This window comes from Ranitomeya variabilis, chromosome 4 (genome assembly GCF_051348905.1).
Source record: "Ranitomeya variabilis isolate aRanVar5 chromosome 4, aRanVar5.hap1, whole genome shotgun sequence".
NCBI classification, from domain to species: Eukaryota; Metazoa; Chordata; class Amphibia; order Anura; family Dendrobatidae; genus Ranitomeya; species Ranitomeya variabilis.
Window position 1 is genome coordinate 560476280 of NC_135235.1, and position 17562 is coordinate 560493841.

The 17562-nt window shown below is 45.5% G+C and overlaps 1 protein-coding gene across 15 annotated transcripts in view; it reads left to right on the top strand.

Annotated features, from left to right (window-relative positions):
• LIMD2 (LIM domain containing 2) overlaps positions 1–17562 on the top strand; it is a 72008-nt gene that overhangs the window by 50369 nt on the left and 4077 nt on the right. For 8 of the 15 annotated variants that reach the window (XM_077252764.1, XM_077252767.1, XM_077252770.1 and 5 more), the window contains 3 exons: positions 5432–5507; positions 14873–14917; positions 15011–15150. In XM_077252764.1, the coding sequence (XP_077108879.1) occupies positions 5466–5507; positions 14873–14917; positions 15011–15150 (227 nt within the window). In that variant the 5' untranslated portion in view covers positions 5432–5465. Of the gene's footprint in view, positions 1–1858; positions 1930–5431; positions 5508–6251; positions 6282–14872; positions 14918–15010; positions 15151–17562 lie in introns of those variants that run through there. The other 7 variants (XM_077252758.1, XM_077252761.1, XM_077252762.1 and 4 more) reach the window with 3 other exon arrangements.

A 17562-nucleotide genomic window follows, 5' to 3' on the forward strand; every position in this document is an offset into this window, starting at 1 on the left:
AGCATATGGTCTCACAAGGGGTCTGAGGATCTCATCTCGGTACCTAATGGCAGTCAGGCTACCTCTGGCGAGCACATGGAGGGCTGTGCAGCCCTCCAAAGAAATGCCACCCCACACCATTACTGACCTACTGCCAAACTGGTCATGCTGAAGGATGTTGCAGGCAGCAGATCGCTCTCCACGGCGTCTCCAGACTCGGTCACGTCTGTCACATGGGCTCAGTGTGAACCTGCTTTCATCTGTGAAGAGCACAGGGCGCAAGTGGCAAATTTGCCAATCCTGGTGTTCTGTGGTAATTGCCAAGCCTCCTGCACGGTGTTGGGCTGTGAGCACAACCCTCATCTGTGGACGTCGGGCACTCAGACCATCCTCATGGAGTCGGTTTCTATCCGTTTGTGCATACACATGTACATTTTGGGGCTGCTGGAGGTCATTTTGCAGGGCTGTGGCAGTTCTCCTGTGCCTCCTTGCACAAAGGCTGAGGTAGCGGTCCTGCTGCTGGGTTATTGCGCTCCTATGGCCCCCTCCACGTCTCTTGGTGTACTGACCTGTCTCCTGGTATCGCCTCCAGCCTCTGGACGCTATGCTGACAGACATAGCAAACCTTCTTGCCATAGCTCTCATTGATGTACCATCCTGGATGAGCTGCACTACCTGAGCCACTTGTGTGGTTTGTAGAGTCCATCTCATGCTACCACGAGTGTGAAAGCACAATCAGCATTCAAGAGTGACCAAAACATTAGCCAGAAAGCATTGGTAATGAGATGTGGTCTGTGGTCCCCACCTGCAGAACCACTCCTTTATTGAGTGTGTCTTGATAATTGCCAATAATTTCCATCTGTTGTCTATTTCATTTGCACAACTGCATGCAAGATTGTTTGTTTGTCAAACAGTGTTGCTTCCTAAGTGGACAATTTGATTCCACAGAAGTTTGATTTACGTGGAGTTATATTCTGTTGTTTAAGTGTTCCCTTTATTTTTGTGAGCAGTGTATATACATATTGATAGATAGATGTATACTCACTATAGATGGTCATACCCATCAGATAGGTGTCAGCCGATCAGTTTGTGTATGGCCAGCTGAAAGAAGATTTTGAAGGTTTTCAGTTAGTGAGAGAACAATTATTTTACCATACAGATGCACACTTGACAAGTATTTTGAATGGAGATAGGGGAGACAAGCGTCTGCTAGACACCTCAGGTGAGAGCTTAACTCTTCTGTAAGAAAAGGATGGGATGCTGAAAATCTACTTGTCCATTCCATCATCTGCTTGGGTAGAGTTGAGAGACCCTTATACTCTTATATTAGATAGTTGCCTGGTACCTCCAAAATTGACGTTTTAAGTCTACGCTAATCTGTGTCTTGCGTTATACTACGTAAATATCAATCTAATGTCTTGTTGGTTTTAGAGTATATACTCCTTTGTCCATGGACTTTCCTTATGTTTTCTCGATTATTTTCATTTGTTCTCCTGTTACTATTTTTTACGTTTGCTACTTCCCAATGGCATTTGTACTATAGAGGCAGCCCAGCCCATCTAGCTGTCCCTGGAAGGAGCTCAAGCCAGGTTGGGTTTGTCTTCATTTTTCTGGGTTGTCAGAACCTGTAAGGTATATTATCTTCACAAAATATACTGAAAATAAATGAGCCAGAGATGGTGGCAGCAGATCCTCCCGTCACGAGTAGTCAGAATATGGTGGTGTCAGGCAGCACCTGAAAGGGGCCATACTTTGATCTTGTTGGGATATTGCCTCTGTGCACACAGTGCTTCCAGGAAGTGCAATTGTGTCTGATGTGTGCATCCTGTGTGTGCAACAAGGGAGGCGACTTATACACTCAGATGTACAAAGGGTGGGGAAATGTCTGTTCTTCAAAACCTCAAACCTCCCTGTTAGGAGAGCTGCTCTTCAGCCTGGAGTCCTGCAGCAGTAAGTCCCTTTTATTACATCTCACTTCCCATCCTTCCTTTGCATCCCCTGCTTATTGTTATCTGCTGCTTTTCCCATTTCTCCCCAGTCTGGTTCTTGCTGCCAGTGGGTGGTTGAGTTCTGTGCACATCACAAGCTATTTTTACACGTGAGAAGAACATGCCATCTGGGCACATGCAGGGATCTTCTATGAGGATGGCATTTTTGCTCTGTATAGGGAATCATTGCAATAGTGACAGCAGGCATTAGTCAGATCTGCATCTGTTAGGTGAGCACTGAGATTGCGAGTTCTTGGGGCCATGGTTCCATAGTAAATGAATGAACGTCTCTGTCTAATCCTCAGTACAGTGGGCACCTCAAATATCTCCACCTGGGGATCAACCTGCATAGAGAAATAAACTAGAAACAAGTAGCTGCCATGTTGTGTTCCCTGAGGATTATATGTTGTCTGCCTGATAGATGTCCTAATACGTAATGACATCCCTGGTGTAGGGCAGTCTGCAAGGAAAGTCCTAAACCACCCAGCCGCTCCCATCACATGTAAGTACATGGGAGCACATACATATCGTACTGGTGTCAAGAATACCATAATTAATTTTGCATTTAGTCTTTCTCATAAATCATATGATATGTTTATTAAGATTTATCTCATTGCACAACATGGAAAAAAATTGTTTTGAGCAGTTATAAAAACTAAAAATAAAAAAGTAATCAACAAATATCAGCCAACAAAAAAGTGTAATTAGATAGAAGTCATGTGAGCAGCGAGGTACTCTGTAATTGTGAGACAGGAGTTTTTGCTTTAGGCTTTGTGGGGATGGCTCCCATATGTGCGGAGAAGATTCCACGCTCTGACCAAACATGTCTGAAATGACCGACAGCCCTGTGGGAAAATCATGAGAACTGTTTAAAAAGAAAAAAAAAGCCTTTGAGGCAGATGTCATGCATTTACCATGACAGATATTTGCTGCCTTAAATGGCTATCCTCCAGTAAATCCAGTGGAGATATTTGCAAAACCGTTTGTGTGTATGTATGTGTAATGTATACAGTGGGTGCAGAAAGTATTCAGACCCCTTTAAATGTGTCACTTTTTTTCATTGCAGCCATTTAGTAAATTCAAAAAAGTTCATTTTTTTTCTCATTAATGTACACTCTGCACCCCATCTTGACTGAAAAAAACATAAATGAAGACATTTTTGCACATTTATTAAAAAAGAAAAACTGAAATATCACATGGTCATAAGTATTCAGATCCTTTGCTCAGTATTGAGTAGAAGCACCCTTTTGAGCTAGTACAGCCATGAGTCTTCTTGGGAATGATGCAACAAGTTTTTCACACCTGGATTTGGGGATCCTCTGCCATTCTTCCTTGCAGATCCTCTCCAGTTCCGTCATGTTGGATGGTGAACGTTGGTGGACAGCCATTTTCAGGTCTCTCCAGAGATGCTCAATTGGGTTTAGGTCAGGGCCCTGGCTGGGCCAGTCAAGAATGGTCACAGAGTTGTTCTGAAGTCACTCCTGTTATTTTAGCTGTGTGCTTAGTCATTGTCTTATTGGAAGGTGAACCTTTGGCCACGTCTGAGGTCCAGAGCACTCTGGAAGAGGTTTTCATCAAGGATATATCTGCACTTGGCCGCATTCATGTTTCCTTCAATGACAACCAGTCATCCTGTCCCTGCAGCTGAAAAACACTTCCATAGCATGATGCTGCCACCACCATGTTTCACTGTTGGGATTGTATTGTGCAGGTGATAAGCAGTGCCTGGTTTTCTCCACACATACCGCTTAGAATTATCACCAAAAGTTTGATCTTCGTCTCGTCAGACCAGAGAATCTTATTTCTCATAGTCTGGGAGTCCTTCATGTGTTTTTTAGCAAACAGTATGGGGGCTTTCATATGCCTTGCACTGAGGAGAGGCTTCCGTCGGATCACTCTGCCATAAAGGCCCGACTGGTAGAGGGCTGCAGTGATAGTTAACTTTGTGGAACTTTTTCCCATCTCCCTACAGAATCTGTGGAGCTCAGCCACATTGATCTTGGTGTTCTTCTTTACCTCTCTCACCAAGGCTCTTCTCCCATGATTGCTCAGTTTGGCTGGACGGCCAGGTCTAGGAAGACTTCTGGTGGTCCCAAACTTCTTCCGTTTAAGGAATATGGAGGACACTGTGCTTTTAGGAACCTTGAGTACTGCAGAAATTATTTTGAAACCTTGGCCAGATCTGTGCCTTGCCTCAATTCTGTCTCTGAGCTCCTTGGCCAGTCCCTTTGACCTCATGATTCTCATTTGGTCTGACATGCACTGTGAGCTGTGAGGTCTTATATAGACAGGTGTGTGCCTTTCCAAATCAAGTCCTATCAGTTTAATTAAACAAAGCTGTACTCCAATGAAGGAGTACAACCATCTCAAGGAAGATCACAAGGAAATGGACAGCATATGACTTAAATATGAGTGTCTGAGCAAAAGATCTGAATACTTATGACCATGTGATATTTCAGGGTTTTTTTTTAAATAAATTTGCCAAAATCTCTACATTTCAGTTAATTTTCAGTGAAGATGGGGTGCAGAGTGTACATTAGTGGGAAAAAATGAACTTTGTTTCATTGCAGCCTTTTGGTAAATTCAAAAAAGAGTGAAAAATGTAAAAGGGTCTGAATACTTTCCGTACCCACTGTGCGTGTGTGTATGTATGTGTAATATATACGTGTGCATGTGTGTATGTATGTGTGTTATGTATGTACTATAGACTTCTCGGTCTCGTGCGCATGGTAGTTGTCACTTTTTGCATATGGAAGAAATTTTAGCTCCAGTCCGTGCCAACTTGTTCAGGGTTGTGGGAGAGGGGGAGATTTTGATCTAGAATTTAATACCTCTTTGAAATGCAACCCGGGGCGAGGAGGGCAGCGGAGATCTTCCACATGTCTGCTCTATAGAGTACATGTTTATAAGTACAAGAGAATGGTGCAATCTGTCAGGAAATAGCAAAAGCCACAGGGTGACGGGAAATGACAGAGGTGACTTTGACAAGCTGCATTAACTCCTTCATTCAGCCACAACATCTGCTAGGAGAAGGTAGAAATTGTTCTCCCTGGGGTTACAGGCCTTGTGCTTAGAGGAAAGTAAAATAGAATTCTGTCTAATGGTTCTAATCATCAGAATCTCAGGTCCTTCAATCCCAACGTCTTATATTTAGTCCACCCTGTTTGATCTATGTGGCATATAGCAATCAAGTGGAGCTGTCATGAGCCACCTTGGAGCCTTCATAAGATCTACTCTATCTGATAGCACGTGATGTAGAAGAGGGAGGCTTTGATGTGTAGACCCCAAGAAGGTAAAACAGAACATTGGGCCACAAAGTTATGTAAGGTTTGATTTCAGGGGTGAAGGGAAGACCTAACCCGAATATTCTATTGATTTATAGTACATATGAACATTGGTCTTCTAGATGGCTTCTTTTAATCTGATGGGTTTAAAGGCTTTTTCTTTTTATGTTTTATTTACAGATGAGAATTAAGTAAACCAGAGAAATCCAGAGAGATGTTTCAGGCTAAAATTCCCACCACAGCGGCCACAAACCATGTAAGTCCAGTCCATCCATGTACTGCAGCCTGCCTGTCATTATTGTACCGTGATTGTGTAGAAACCGCAAAGAAATGACAGAAAGCTTAGGCCTCAAACACAGAACGGATTTTCGAAAACCTGAATGTGCAGGGGTCCACAGAAATCGCTTGTGAACAGACCTCTATTCTTCTGTTCCTACATCCCGTCACATTGCAAGGTGTTAAGAAAAAAAAAACTAAAACATTTCCATATGTATCCAAAGAGTTGGGTATTTTCTACCCCATCCAGTGCAAATGCATGGGAGGTAACAAGGGATGGGGCTCAGTACGGTTTGTCTGGCTGAAAAGCAGAAACCTCTCCTTATTATCTATACCCTCTGCCAGCAATAGTGACCACTAGAATCCAGAAAAAATTTCTTGCAGGACCCTACTGATGTGGCCTGTGGACCAGACCGAAGCCAACCACCTCCTCCTACCTGCTGGCATCCCTCTTATTAGTAGTTACGATGTCATGTGTATGTCACGCTGGGATGGTGACTGCACACCTAGCCTAATCAGAAGGGGCACTGCGGATACTGGCACATTGGCGGAAGAGGCATCCCGACCTGGCCTCTGGACCAGGGTCTTGGAAATCTTTTTGCTCAACTCTAGTGGCCACCACTATCTATGCCAATCACCAGCCAAAGATTGTAGGGGGTCAGGAGGAGATGGACCCCTCTTTCTTCCACTGGGTTTCTATAAGATTGTTTGTTTGTTTCAGCAGATTGCACAAAGTCTTGCAGGCTGGCAAACAGTTAAGTATTTTCTTTATTGCTGTCTTTTCTTATTCTTTTCTAGGTCTAGTACCTTCTTAAAGTGAATGTCCACCACTGAGCACAATTTTATAGGTCGGGAATTATGTGACTAACTTCACAGTATATCTATAATATATCAGAACACCTAATCCACAGCTCACTAATACTTAAAGCTAGATGATATATTTCTGGATACAGTCAGCATCCACTAGGGGAAGTTTACTCAGTATATACATTAAAAGGGGTTTTCTAGGCAAAAACGAAAAGTCTGCTGTCATTCTGTGATTGCAGGCTGCCAAATCGTGACAGTGTCTTTCTGTATTCGCAGTGCGAGTGGGCGGCCACGTGACCGTATGTTTGATATTTGCATAATTGCAGACTAGATTTTCTTCCGCTTCTCTCAATGTTGAGAGAAGTGCCTAAGACTCTGCATGGGACCGCAGTTATGCAAATCTCCTATGCGCACATGACCGCCCACTCGCACTGCGAATATAGAGGAATTGTGACAGTGTGCGCATTGCATACTGTCATGATTTGGCAGTGTGCAGTCACACAGATCCGAAAAAAACCACTCAAACCAATGTTATAATATGGGGCAGTGCGGATCTGCAATTTTTCCTCATGCTGATTCGGTGTGTGAAAAAAATCTTAGCATGCTATGAGTGGCTCCGGAATTGTGATCATGTACACCCTGTAAGGCAATGGCTTTCATGACAGTGCAGTAATGAGGCAGTGACCCAAGATAGTTCAACTCAAATGTCTTTATTTTAGCAGTTTACGAAAATAAACTCAAACATTATTCTCCAGTTTGCAGCCGGATCGTCCGTATCAATTTGTTGTCGTAGGTTTGCAATGGCTTGGCTCTCTCTGGCCCTGACCTGTGTTCAGTCTCTGATAGATCGGACATGCACAGAGCTCCGGCTCTGATCCTTGCAAAACCAAATACTGGCATGCCCAAACCTTAACTGAAAGTTTAAATGGGAATCGTGGACATGGGCCACTCACAAGACCCGGAGTGGAGGGAGAGATCTATCTCGCTACCTTCCTACAGATCTCTCCAAAAATTACAAGCCCATATCATGTTGTCCTAAATCTGACTTGGTCAAATAACTTGACTAAGTCCACACTCTCTTTTACTTTGCGTTGTAACCACAGCTGAGGCTGTAATTAAAATGCTTTACAGCAGGTTCAGTATGTTTCTATGCACATTCTGGGGGGCACATATGACCCTCATAAATGATTCCCTTCACTGCCTCACATACCCCCCTCTGTTCAAACTTGGCCGAAGGGGGAGGATTGAATACTTGTTACCATACAGGATGCTCGTGACAGGGCATCCACATTTCCTTGCAACTTCCCAGGTTGATGTTCCACCGAGAAACTAATGTTTTGCAAAGACAAAACCCATGTGCTGACTTGAGCATTCCCCTCCTTGGCATTTCTCATTCAGACTAAGGGTGGCTGCTCCTTTACCAAGCGAAACGGTCACCCGAGCAAATAATAACATAGGGACTTCAAGGCCCACTTAATGGCCAAGCACTCCTTCTCCATTACGCTATAATTTTTCTCTGCCAAGGTAGATTTTCTACTCCAGTAGGTGACCGGATGTTCTTCTCCGTTCACCTCTTGTGAGAGAACCGCTCCTTGGCCTACCTTAGAGGCATCTGTTTGCATGATAAAGCTTTTCTCGAAGTTGGGGCTGAGGAGGATGGTCTGTCTGCATAATGCCAACTTCATGGACTGGAATGCTTCCTCCGCCTGATTGTTCAACCGAACCATGATCGATTTCCTTCCCTTTGCCGATCTCCCAGCAAGATTAAGTTTAAATCATCGGTCATACTCTATGCCGAGGAACGCCCTTACCTGTTTCATAGTAAGAGGCCGGGGCCAGTTTTGAATGGACTCGATTTTGTTTATTTGTGCTTTGATAATCCCAAGGCCAGTCACGTACCCAAAGTACCGGTCTTCCTCGAGATCTGTTGCACATTTTTGTGGATTCTTCGTCAAACCTCCAGCTTGGAGTCAATTTACTACTGCTTGCACCTGGGACAAGTCCGTATGCCAGTCGGTACTATAGATGATAATATCATCGAAGGATGCCGATGCATACTTCTAATGGGGCTCTAAAACTATGTTCATCAGCCTCTGAAACGTAACCCAAAAAAGCAAGATGACATAGTAATAGAGACCCTCCATTGTAATGAAGGCTGTTTTTTCTTTTGACGACTCTGCCAGAGACACCTACCAGTAACCCTTGGTCAGATTGAGTGTCGTATAGTACTGGGCCTGCCCCAGTCTCTCAATCAGGTCATCCACCCAGGGCATTAGATAAAGGTCAAATTTTGACTTTGGAATCAGAACATTAAGGCCGGAGACACACTGGTGCGAGATACGGCCGAGTCTCGGTGGTTAAAAGCAAGCTGTGGCACCGGCACTCCGGAGCGGAGCGTGCGGCTCCATGTATTGCTATGCAGCTGCACGCTCCGCTCCGGAATGCCGGTGCCACAGCTTGCCTTTAACCAGCGAGACTCGGCCGTATCTCGCACCAGTGTGTCTCCAGCCTAAAACTAGCCCACTCATTCCAGGACTCCTCAATAACTCCCAGCTGGAGCATGTGTTTCCCCTCAGCTGATATGGCTTGCCTCTGGTACATGGTACAGTTTTTTTTATTTGCACACCCTTACCTGAGGCTCAGTGACAATGTCATGGTGGATCACAGATGTATGGCTGGGCAGGTCTGAGAATACGTCCATAGTCTGCTACACTAATCTCCGAGCCTCCTGTTGCTGCTGTTTGGATATAAAGCCGCTTATATTTACCTCGCTCCGAGCCTTTTTTTAAAGGACTTGTCTGTGGCCTTTCTGTCTGTTTCTTTTTGTGTGCTTTGCTATGTGTTGCCTGGGCATCCACTAAGTGTTCCTTTACAATCTGCATCACAGCCGCGATCCAGTCCTGAATACTCGCAACGTGCTCTATTGCTCTTTTATGCGGAGTAGGCTCCTGTACCCACGTCTCTTTTGCTATGATCAGCAGGCCACTGGGATGTCTACCTCATAATAGTTCAACTGGAGATAACCCATTGAGGACTTCGATACCTCCAGGACGGCAAACAATAATAGGGCAGTTACATATCCCAATCCTTTCCATTTTTAGGGACCACTTTCTTTAGCATAGATTCAAGGGTTTTGTTAAATCTTTCCATTAGAGTCTAATGGAAAGATTTAACAAAACCCTTAGATCATTTTTGGAGACCACTTTCTTTAGCATAGATTTGTCTGTGTGTGGTACACCGATGTGCGCAATTGTTTTATCTGGAGCAGTTTACACAATTCCTTTATAACCTTGGACATAAAAGGAGTCTCCCATGACCCATAAGGATCTCCTTAGGTTGTCCAAGGCGATAGAAAATGGAAAACGGCTCCCAGGCAATAAGTTTAGTCGAGGTGTGACTAAGTGTGATTGCCTCCGGATAATGAGTAGCATAGTCTACTACCAATATTATGTTTTGGTGGCCACAGGCTAACTTTACTTTGGGCCAGATCATAACACTTCACTAACAAGGTACCTCTATAATAGGCAGAGGAACCAATGGACTACGAAAACTTTCAGTGGGTGTGGTCAGCAGACACTGAGCATGACTCACAAAATCTCTGAACCTCGGCATAAATCTGGGCTAAAAGAACCATTGTAGAATACGTTCTTGTGTCTTTTTAACCCCTGGGTGACCCCAGCATGTGTTTGTGGGCTATCTCGAGCACTGTCCAGCGGTACAATTGGGGCACTACCAGGTGTTCCACTACTTCATCACTGATTTTGTAAACCTGATATAGCAACTCCTGGTTGACCAAAATACACTGAAAAATCACCTCTGCCCCAGGTTGCTGAGCCACTCCATTTGTCTGTATCACCCTGTCATGGGCATACTGCGATAGACCGAAGCCAGAAGATGGCGGCGTCTGGTCACATGAACTCCTGCACTGATTAGAACTGCCTCATCATCATATTAAACAGTGTAGGTTCTCCTTGCTCTGTCATTGCAAAGGTTAATCAATTGAGTTGATCTCCTGGAGTTCTCTATCCTGAATTACCTCAGTGGTTCTGTGTTGGCTACTCCTCTCTGTTATATATACTCACCACTAGCACTTGGGAATGGCCAGTGATAGTTCTACTTCCTGGTTTGGTGTTGGAGGTGAAGTTGAGTGTATGGCGTAGGCGGATGGAAAGTTGTTCAGGAGATTTCTGCTTGGAGTTTGTTTTCGTGATCATCCTCTCCTTCTTGGTTTCTCCTACCTATGCCTCACCTGTGTTCCACTTTGTTGTTTGGTGAGTATATTTTTTTATGATTGTAGTTTTAAAGGGAACCTGTCACCCCCCCCCAGGCGTTAGTAACTAAAAGAGCCATCTTGTGCAGCACTAATTCTGCATTCTGACAAAGTGGCTCTTTTAGTTATTGTTCGTTGCACTGCAGAAATAATCGCTTTTGAATTTGGTCTCTCATACCTTCAAATCGTCCGGGGGGCAGGTCTTTCCCCCCTCATCCAGACAAAACACAGCCGTCACTCTGCAAGAAGGGCGCCGCCTCCTCAGCGTTATTCAGTTGTCCAGGCGCCTGCCCGGTCATATTCTGCCTTGGGCATGCTCAGTTCACGCTGCCCGACAACTGACATTACTTGATGTCTTGTTTTCTGCGCCTGCGTGCACGAGATGGGTCTTTTCGTTACAAAAGCCTGGGGTGGGGGTGACAGGTTCCCTTTAATTCATCCCTGTCTTTCTTCCTTTGTCTGTCTGATTAGTGTAATCCTATACACTTCAGCCTCACACCTCCCTGGCTGGGGGAGGGAATAGATAAGATAGGAGCAAGGAACATGACCCTGGCATCTCCCATCTTCTGGGGTAATCCGGGGGACACTGATAGACTAGGGCGCTCCCTAGTTTGAGGGATCAGGTAGGTGCCCACAGTCTCTAGTCAGTACGTGACACACCCTTTCCTGTGACCCGGCCAGTGTGGGATCCTGGAGCTGAGCTGCCCCAAATGTCTCACTGGATACTTCCAGCTCCAAGATTGATGTGGTCTCCTTGACCTCTTCTGTCAGTACCTCTAAGGAAAACGTATTTGGTTTATACTCTTTCCCTATTAGGACAACCTCTACAGCAGGTATTCCTTACTCTGGATCCTCTAGTTCCGCTCTAGGACAGACTTTTACCCTGGGAGGGTTAAATTTACTTTCCCAAAGCAACCAGAACAGGGGTAAGTCTCTTCCCAAAACAATCCGGTAAGAAAGGGTCTTTACTACTCCTACCACATGTTTAACCTCCTCGCACAGAATGGAAAAGATAACCTTCGCCGTCAGATACTCCTGGAGTTCACCGTGTAAAAAAATTACCCCAACTTTCTTCCCTGTGGTTTCTAACCCGGAGATCAATGATCCATGGATGATTGTCACTAGGCTCCCTGATTTCAAGAGTGCCTCCTCCTGGTGTCCGTTAACGTTGACCTTGCACAGATGGAGTTTACCAGCTGGAGCGACAACATCTGCAGTGTAGACGGTCTGGTCATACATCAATACCTGGCGAGTAAACCCACAGTCCATGGGTTCAGCAGTCGGGGCAGTTGGCCATGTCCTAGCCCTTAGCAGTGCCATCACCTGATAGTCCGCAGGACTGGTTTAAGGAAAACTGGTCTCCAACCACCCTCATTCGGAGTAACCCCCCCATTATGGGCTCGGTTCTGGCTGGCCCCAGCAGAGGGTTGGGTCTCTTTTCCAGGTTCCTGGGCTTGAAGGGCCCAGAGTGACACCTGCAGTGGGGCAGAATACCGTACCATGTCCTGGGTCTCCATATAACATTCTATCAGACTAACCACCAGATCTAAATTACCCGGGTCCCCTTGCCTCACCCAGCACTGGCTACTGGCAGAGTTTGCACCAAGCAGTAGACTACTACCCTCTTTACTATCTGGGCTAAGCTCAAGGTCTTAGGCTGGAGCTGCTTTTTTTTTCACAAGATGCAGCAAGTTATTTGCCTGAGACCTAGAGACCTTCACAAAGGGTCATTGTTATACTCTTTGTGCCCGTACATATGTATTAACCCCCATCCGAGCAAGGATCTCACCTCTCAGTTTCCATAGTTCTGGGCATCCTCTCGGCAGAGGTTGAAATACGCTTTCTGGGTATCTCCCAGTCTGCTGAGCGCTGGTACTGCTCCTGATGTTGCTGCTGAAACTGCAGCTGCTGCTGCACCTGGGAGAGGACCAACTGCTTTAGTATTTCCTCCATCTTGTCAGCAGGCCTGAACTATAGCGTTGGAGATCACCGACATGCAGTTCTCTTTGGTTTAAGTCTCAATTTACACTGCCCATGTTTTCCACCATATGTAAGGCAGCGACTTTCACAACAGTGCAGTCATACCAAGATCGTTCAACTCAAATTTTGGCAACAGTCCACATCTGTTGCAGTGGGTGACTGCTCCACCATGTAAGTCATGCGTGCATTAATGGCTTGGCTCTGTCTGGCTCTGACCTGTGTTCAGTCCAACACAGAACAGACATACACAAAGCTCCTGCTCTGTACTTGCAAAACCAATTACTGACACACCTAAACCTTAGGCTAGTTTCACACTAGCGTTAACTGCAATACGTCGCAAATGCGTCGTTTTTGCGAAACGCCGCATCCAGCAAAAGTTTTTGCTGGATACGTTGTTTCGTCATAGAGTAACATTAGCGACGCATTTGCGACGCATTTCCAAACGGTGAATGCGTTTGGCGGCGTTTGGGCGTATGGTAGCGGTCCGTCGGGAGAAAAAAACGTTACATGTAACGTTTTTTGCTCCCGACGGTCCGCTTTTTCCGACCGCGCATGCGCAGTCGGAACTCCGCCCCCACCTCCCCGCACTTCCCCGCACATCACAATGGGGCAGCGGATGCGTGGGAAATATGCATCCGCTGCCCCCGTTGTGCGGCGGAGACCACACTAGCGTCGGGAACGTCGGCCCGACGCGCAGCGACGGGTTGTTCCCGACGCTAGTGTGAAAGTAGCCTAAGCTGGAAGTTAAATGGGCATCGTGGACATGGACCACTCCCAAGACCCGGAGTGGAGGGAGAGATCTGTCCCATTACCTTGCTCTCCAAAAATAAAAGCCCATGTCAGGTGTTTCTAAATTTGACTTAGTGTGGACTTGGTCAAGTTATTTGACCCTCTTTTACTTTTCATTATAACCACAGCTGTGGCTGTAATTACAATGCTACAATGCTCTCCAGTGGATGCAGTATGTTTCTATGTACATCCTGGGGGACACATAAGGATCCTCACAACCCATACAAATCTATAGGGGTGTGTGTGTGTGTGTGTGTGTGTGTGTGTGTGTGTGTGTGTGTGTGTGTGTGTGTGTGTGTGTGTGTGTGTGTGTGTGAAACATCGGACTGCACTCGTATGTCATCAGTGTTCAGTCTAACATCTGTTCACTAAGACAGTGGAGAAGAGGGAGAAATTAAGTTCTCCGTCTTCTCCGCACCTGTGATACGATTCTCATGCAAGAGAATTGGATCACTCTTAAGATAGGGGTCTCAAACTGCATTCCTCGAGGGCCACAAACCATGCATGTTTTCAAGATTTCCTTAGCATTGCACAAGGTGCTGTAATCATTATGTGTGTAGGTGATTAAATTATCACCTGTGCAGTACAAGCAAATCCTGAAAACATTACCTGTTTGCGGCCCTTGAGGAATGCAGCTTGAGACCTCTGCTCTAAGATGACACTCGGTTCATGACAGAGTTTGAGCTGAGTGTCATTAGCATAGGTGGCCCAATTCTCTCGCATGAGAGAACATTCAGCCATCTGACCCCCAGCCTTAGGCTACTTTCACACATCAGGTTTTTTGTTTCAGGTTCAATCCGGCAATTTTTGTAAAAAAACGGATCCCGTTTTGTTTTTTTTTACGCCGGATCTGTTTTTTTCCCATAGAGTTGTATTAGCGCCGGATTATGCTTGATGGCCAGACGTTTCATCCGTTTTTTTTTCCAGATATCTCTCTCTCTCTCTTTTTCTTTCTTTCTTTTCCCCGGGTCCAGGAAGTCAAAAAAATCCATGCTCATTAAAGAACATCGGATCCAGCTAAAAAACGGATCCATCGGATACGTTTTTTTAAAAATTAGGCTACTTTCACACATCAGTTTTTTGTCTTCAGGCTAAGAGTGGAGCTGCCATGCTCATGCCCAAATACGGCTCCATCCATCCCTGTTTGATGAGGGCTGCGCTCCACTTATTTTAAAGCAGACCCACAGAGAATGAATGGAGTGTAGATTGAGAATGTGCACTGCATCTCCATACTAACATGGGATAACAACTTCCGATTCTGCTGATCAGCGCAGATCTCAATAACCAGACCCCACCAAACAATAAATTACCACCTATCCTGTGGATTAGTGATGACTTATTCTCACTGGACAATCCCTTAAACTTGAAGATTTTTTCTGTGAATTTGAATGATTCTTTACCAAGGCAATATACGCAGGAAACAGGATGTGTGACGTACGTGGAATCTAATCAGCTACTAATGACATATGGTCACATTTTTTTCTGTTTTTTCTCTTTAGGATTCTGCCTGCAGCTCAGGAGCCAGTGTTGTACAAAGGTCAAAGGTGAGCACGTCTTCCCTTTCCTCACATATACTCTATATATATAAATGGGATGACATTTTTGCACTTAATAATGAGCCTCCCATCTCTGCACAGTCTTTTAGTATGAAGCCCCCACCTAAAGAACTGTGTTCCTCCTGCCAGACGACAGTTTACCCCATGGAGAGGTTGGTCGCTGACAAACACATCTTCCACAACCGATGCTTTTGCTGTAAGCACTGCAGTACCAAACTGAGGTGGGTAGATATTCGCAGTGAGGCTGAAGGTCTTTGACTCTACAACTTGACTTGAAAGTGTTTTTTTTCTAGCTTTGAAGAAACCTGCTTCCTGCAACCCCCCAGATTTGGCAGAATGCAACTCTTGACATGTCCTGGCTAGCTGTCAAAAGAGTTGCCCTTTGACTGGAGGGTGACGGTCTGGAGACCATTGGTCAAAATTATTTATTTTTTTTGACCCTGTAAATTTTGTTTTTTGTAATGGCATTGGGATGTGTCCCCTCCTCCCAAAAAATCAACTCCTCGTATCTCTGCGTCTTGCATATTTGAAGGGGCAGTCTGTCTGTCTGTCTCTTACAGTCTGGGTAGCGAGATTAGATACCTAACAACAGATATGGGCTTTTAAAAAAATAAAGGCCTCTTAGGCTTCTTTCACACTAGCGTCGGCACGGGGCCGTCGCTATGAGTCGGCCCGACGTGCCGACGCGCGTTGTGAAAGTAATGCCCGACGTGGGCAGCGGAAGCAGTCTTACGACGCCTCCGCTGCCCCATTGTAAGGTCCGGGGAGGTGGGGGCGGAGTTTCGGCTGCGCATGCGCGGTTGAAAATGGCGGATACAACGTGCAAAAAAACGTTACATGTAACTTTTTTTTGTGCCAACGGTCCACCAAAACACGATGCAACTGTCGCACGACGGTTGAGACATGTGGCCATACGTCGCAATACGTCGCTAATGTAAGTCTATGGGGAAAAAACGCATCCTGCAGACAACTTTGCAGGATGCGTTTTTTCTCCTAAACGACGCATTGCGACATATTCAAAACGACGCTCGTGTGAAAGTAGCCTTAGTGGTTTGCTCAACAAAAATGGCAGCTTCCAATATTCTTAAACCATTTGCAGGACCTGATCTAGTAACCACGGTGCTATTCTATAGTAGCCGGACCAGAGCCCTGCAAACCTTCTACTACCTACCGGCATGGTGGGTGCCTCTTCTGATAAGTAGGCCCCTGCATCCTTATGGCATCCGTCACAGAAGCCTACTAATCAGAAGAGCAGCATGGGACACCAGCAGGTAGGAAGACATTCTCAGTTCTGTAGTCTGACAACCATTTAGAACCATCGTGGCCGCTGGGTCAGAGTGCTGCAAATTGTCTTTCTCATCTGTAATCATATACAACAGCAAAATAATGCAAGAAATGTGTACCTATCAATATCTAAATATAATTAGTGCTTCATTTTAGGCTATAAAGTAACACAATGAGCTCCACCAACATATAAGAGCATACTATGAATATGAATGGTGTAGGCTGGAGCTCAAGACCTAAATCCCCAAAATTGGGTATACAAATAGCTACTACAGAGAGGAAGAGGACTTAAACTCTTGCGCCACCTATTGGAAAGCAATTCTAAAACTCAATATCAACCCTATAATGACCTAGGTCTGGTAATAAGCCGAGCCAGACTACACCGAAATGGTAAAAAGGGCCATTACAAAAAATAAATGTTATAGCAACCCTGGCACAATAACACCACTAAAAAGATCTGGCAAGTGTCCAGGGTTGCAGAGCGGCGTTGGAAGAAAACATATTCATAAGACGACTTCACTGCATTCAAACAGGCAACACTTTTAAATTTGCTCTCAACTCTGCTAAACAGGCCTACATCACAACCCTCGTATCTTCCCTACCCTACAACGCCAAACAGTTATTCAAGACCTTTAACTCCCTCCTCCGCCCCCCCCCCACTGCCCCCACCAACCTCCCTCATCTCTGCTGAGGACTTTGCCACATACTTTAAAAATAAGATCGCCCAAACAGGGCAAGTCTTCATTGTTCAACCACCACAACCCCTTTGTATACCAGACCAATGCCCAAACCCCATAACCTCCCTATCCAACATCACTGAAGGGGGGCTCAACCCCATCCCATCCCACCTCCTCCCCAACCTCACCACCACTCTTATCCCATCCCTAACCCACCTCTTCATCCTATCACTAACTTCTGGCACCTTCCCTTCTGCTTTCAAACATTCCACAATCACGCCTATCCTTAAAAAGCCAACCCTCGATCCTACTGCTATGTCCAGCTATCACCCAATATCGCTGCTCCCATTCGCTTCCAAACTCCTGGAGCAGCATGTCCACTCTGAACTTTCCTCCCACCTCTCATCTAACTTGCTCTTTGACAATCTACAATCTGGTTTCTACCCCCATCACTCAACTGAGACTGCCCTGACCAAAATCACTAACGACCTACTTACCACCAAAGCTAATGAACAATACTCTGTACTCCTCCTTCTAGACCTGTCCTCTGATTTTGACACAGTTGACCACTGCCTCCTACTACAGATCCTCTCCTCCTTTGGCATCAAAGACCTCGCCCTATCCTGGATCTCCTCATACCTTTCCAACCGCACATTCAGCGTCTCCCACTCC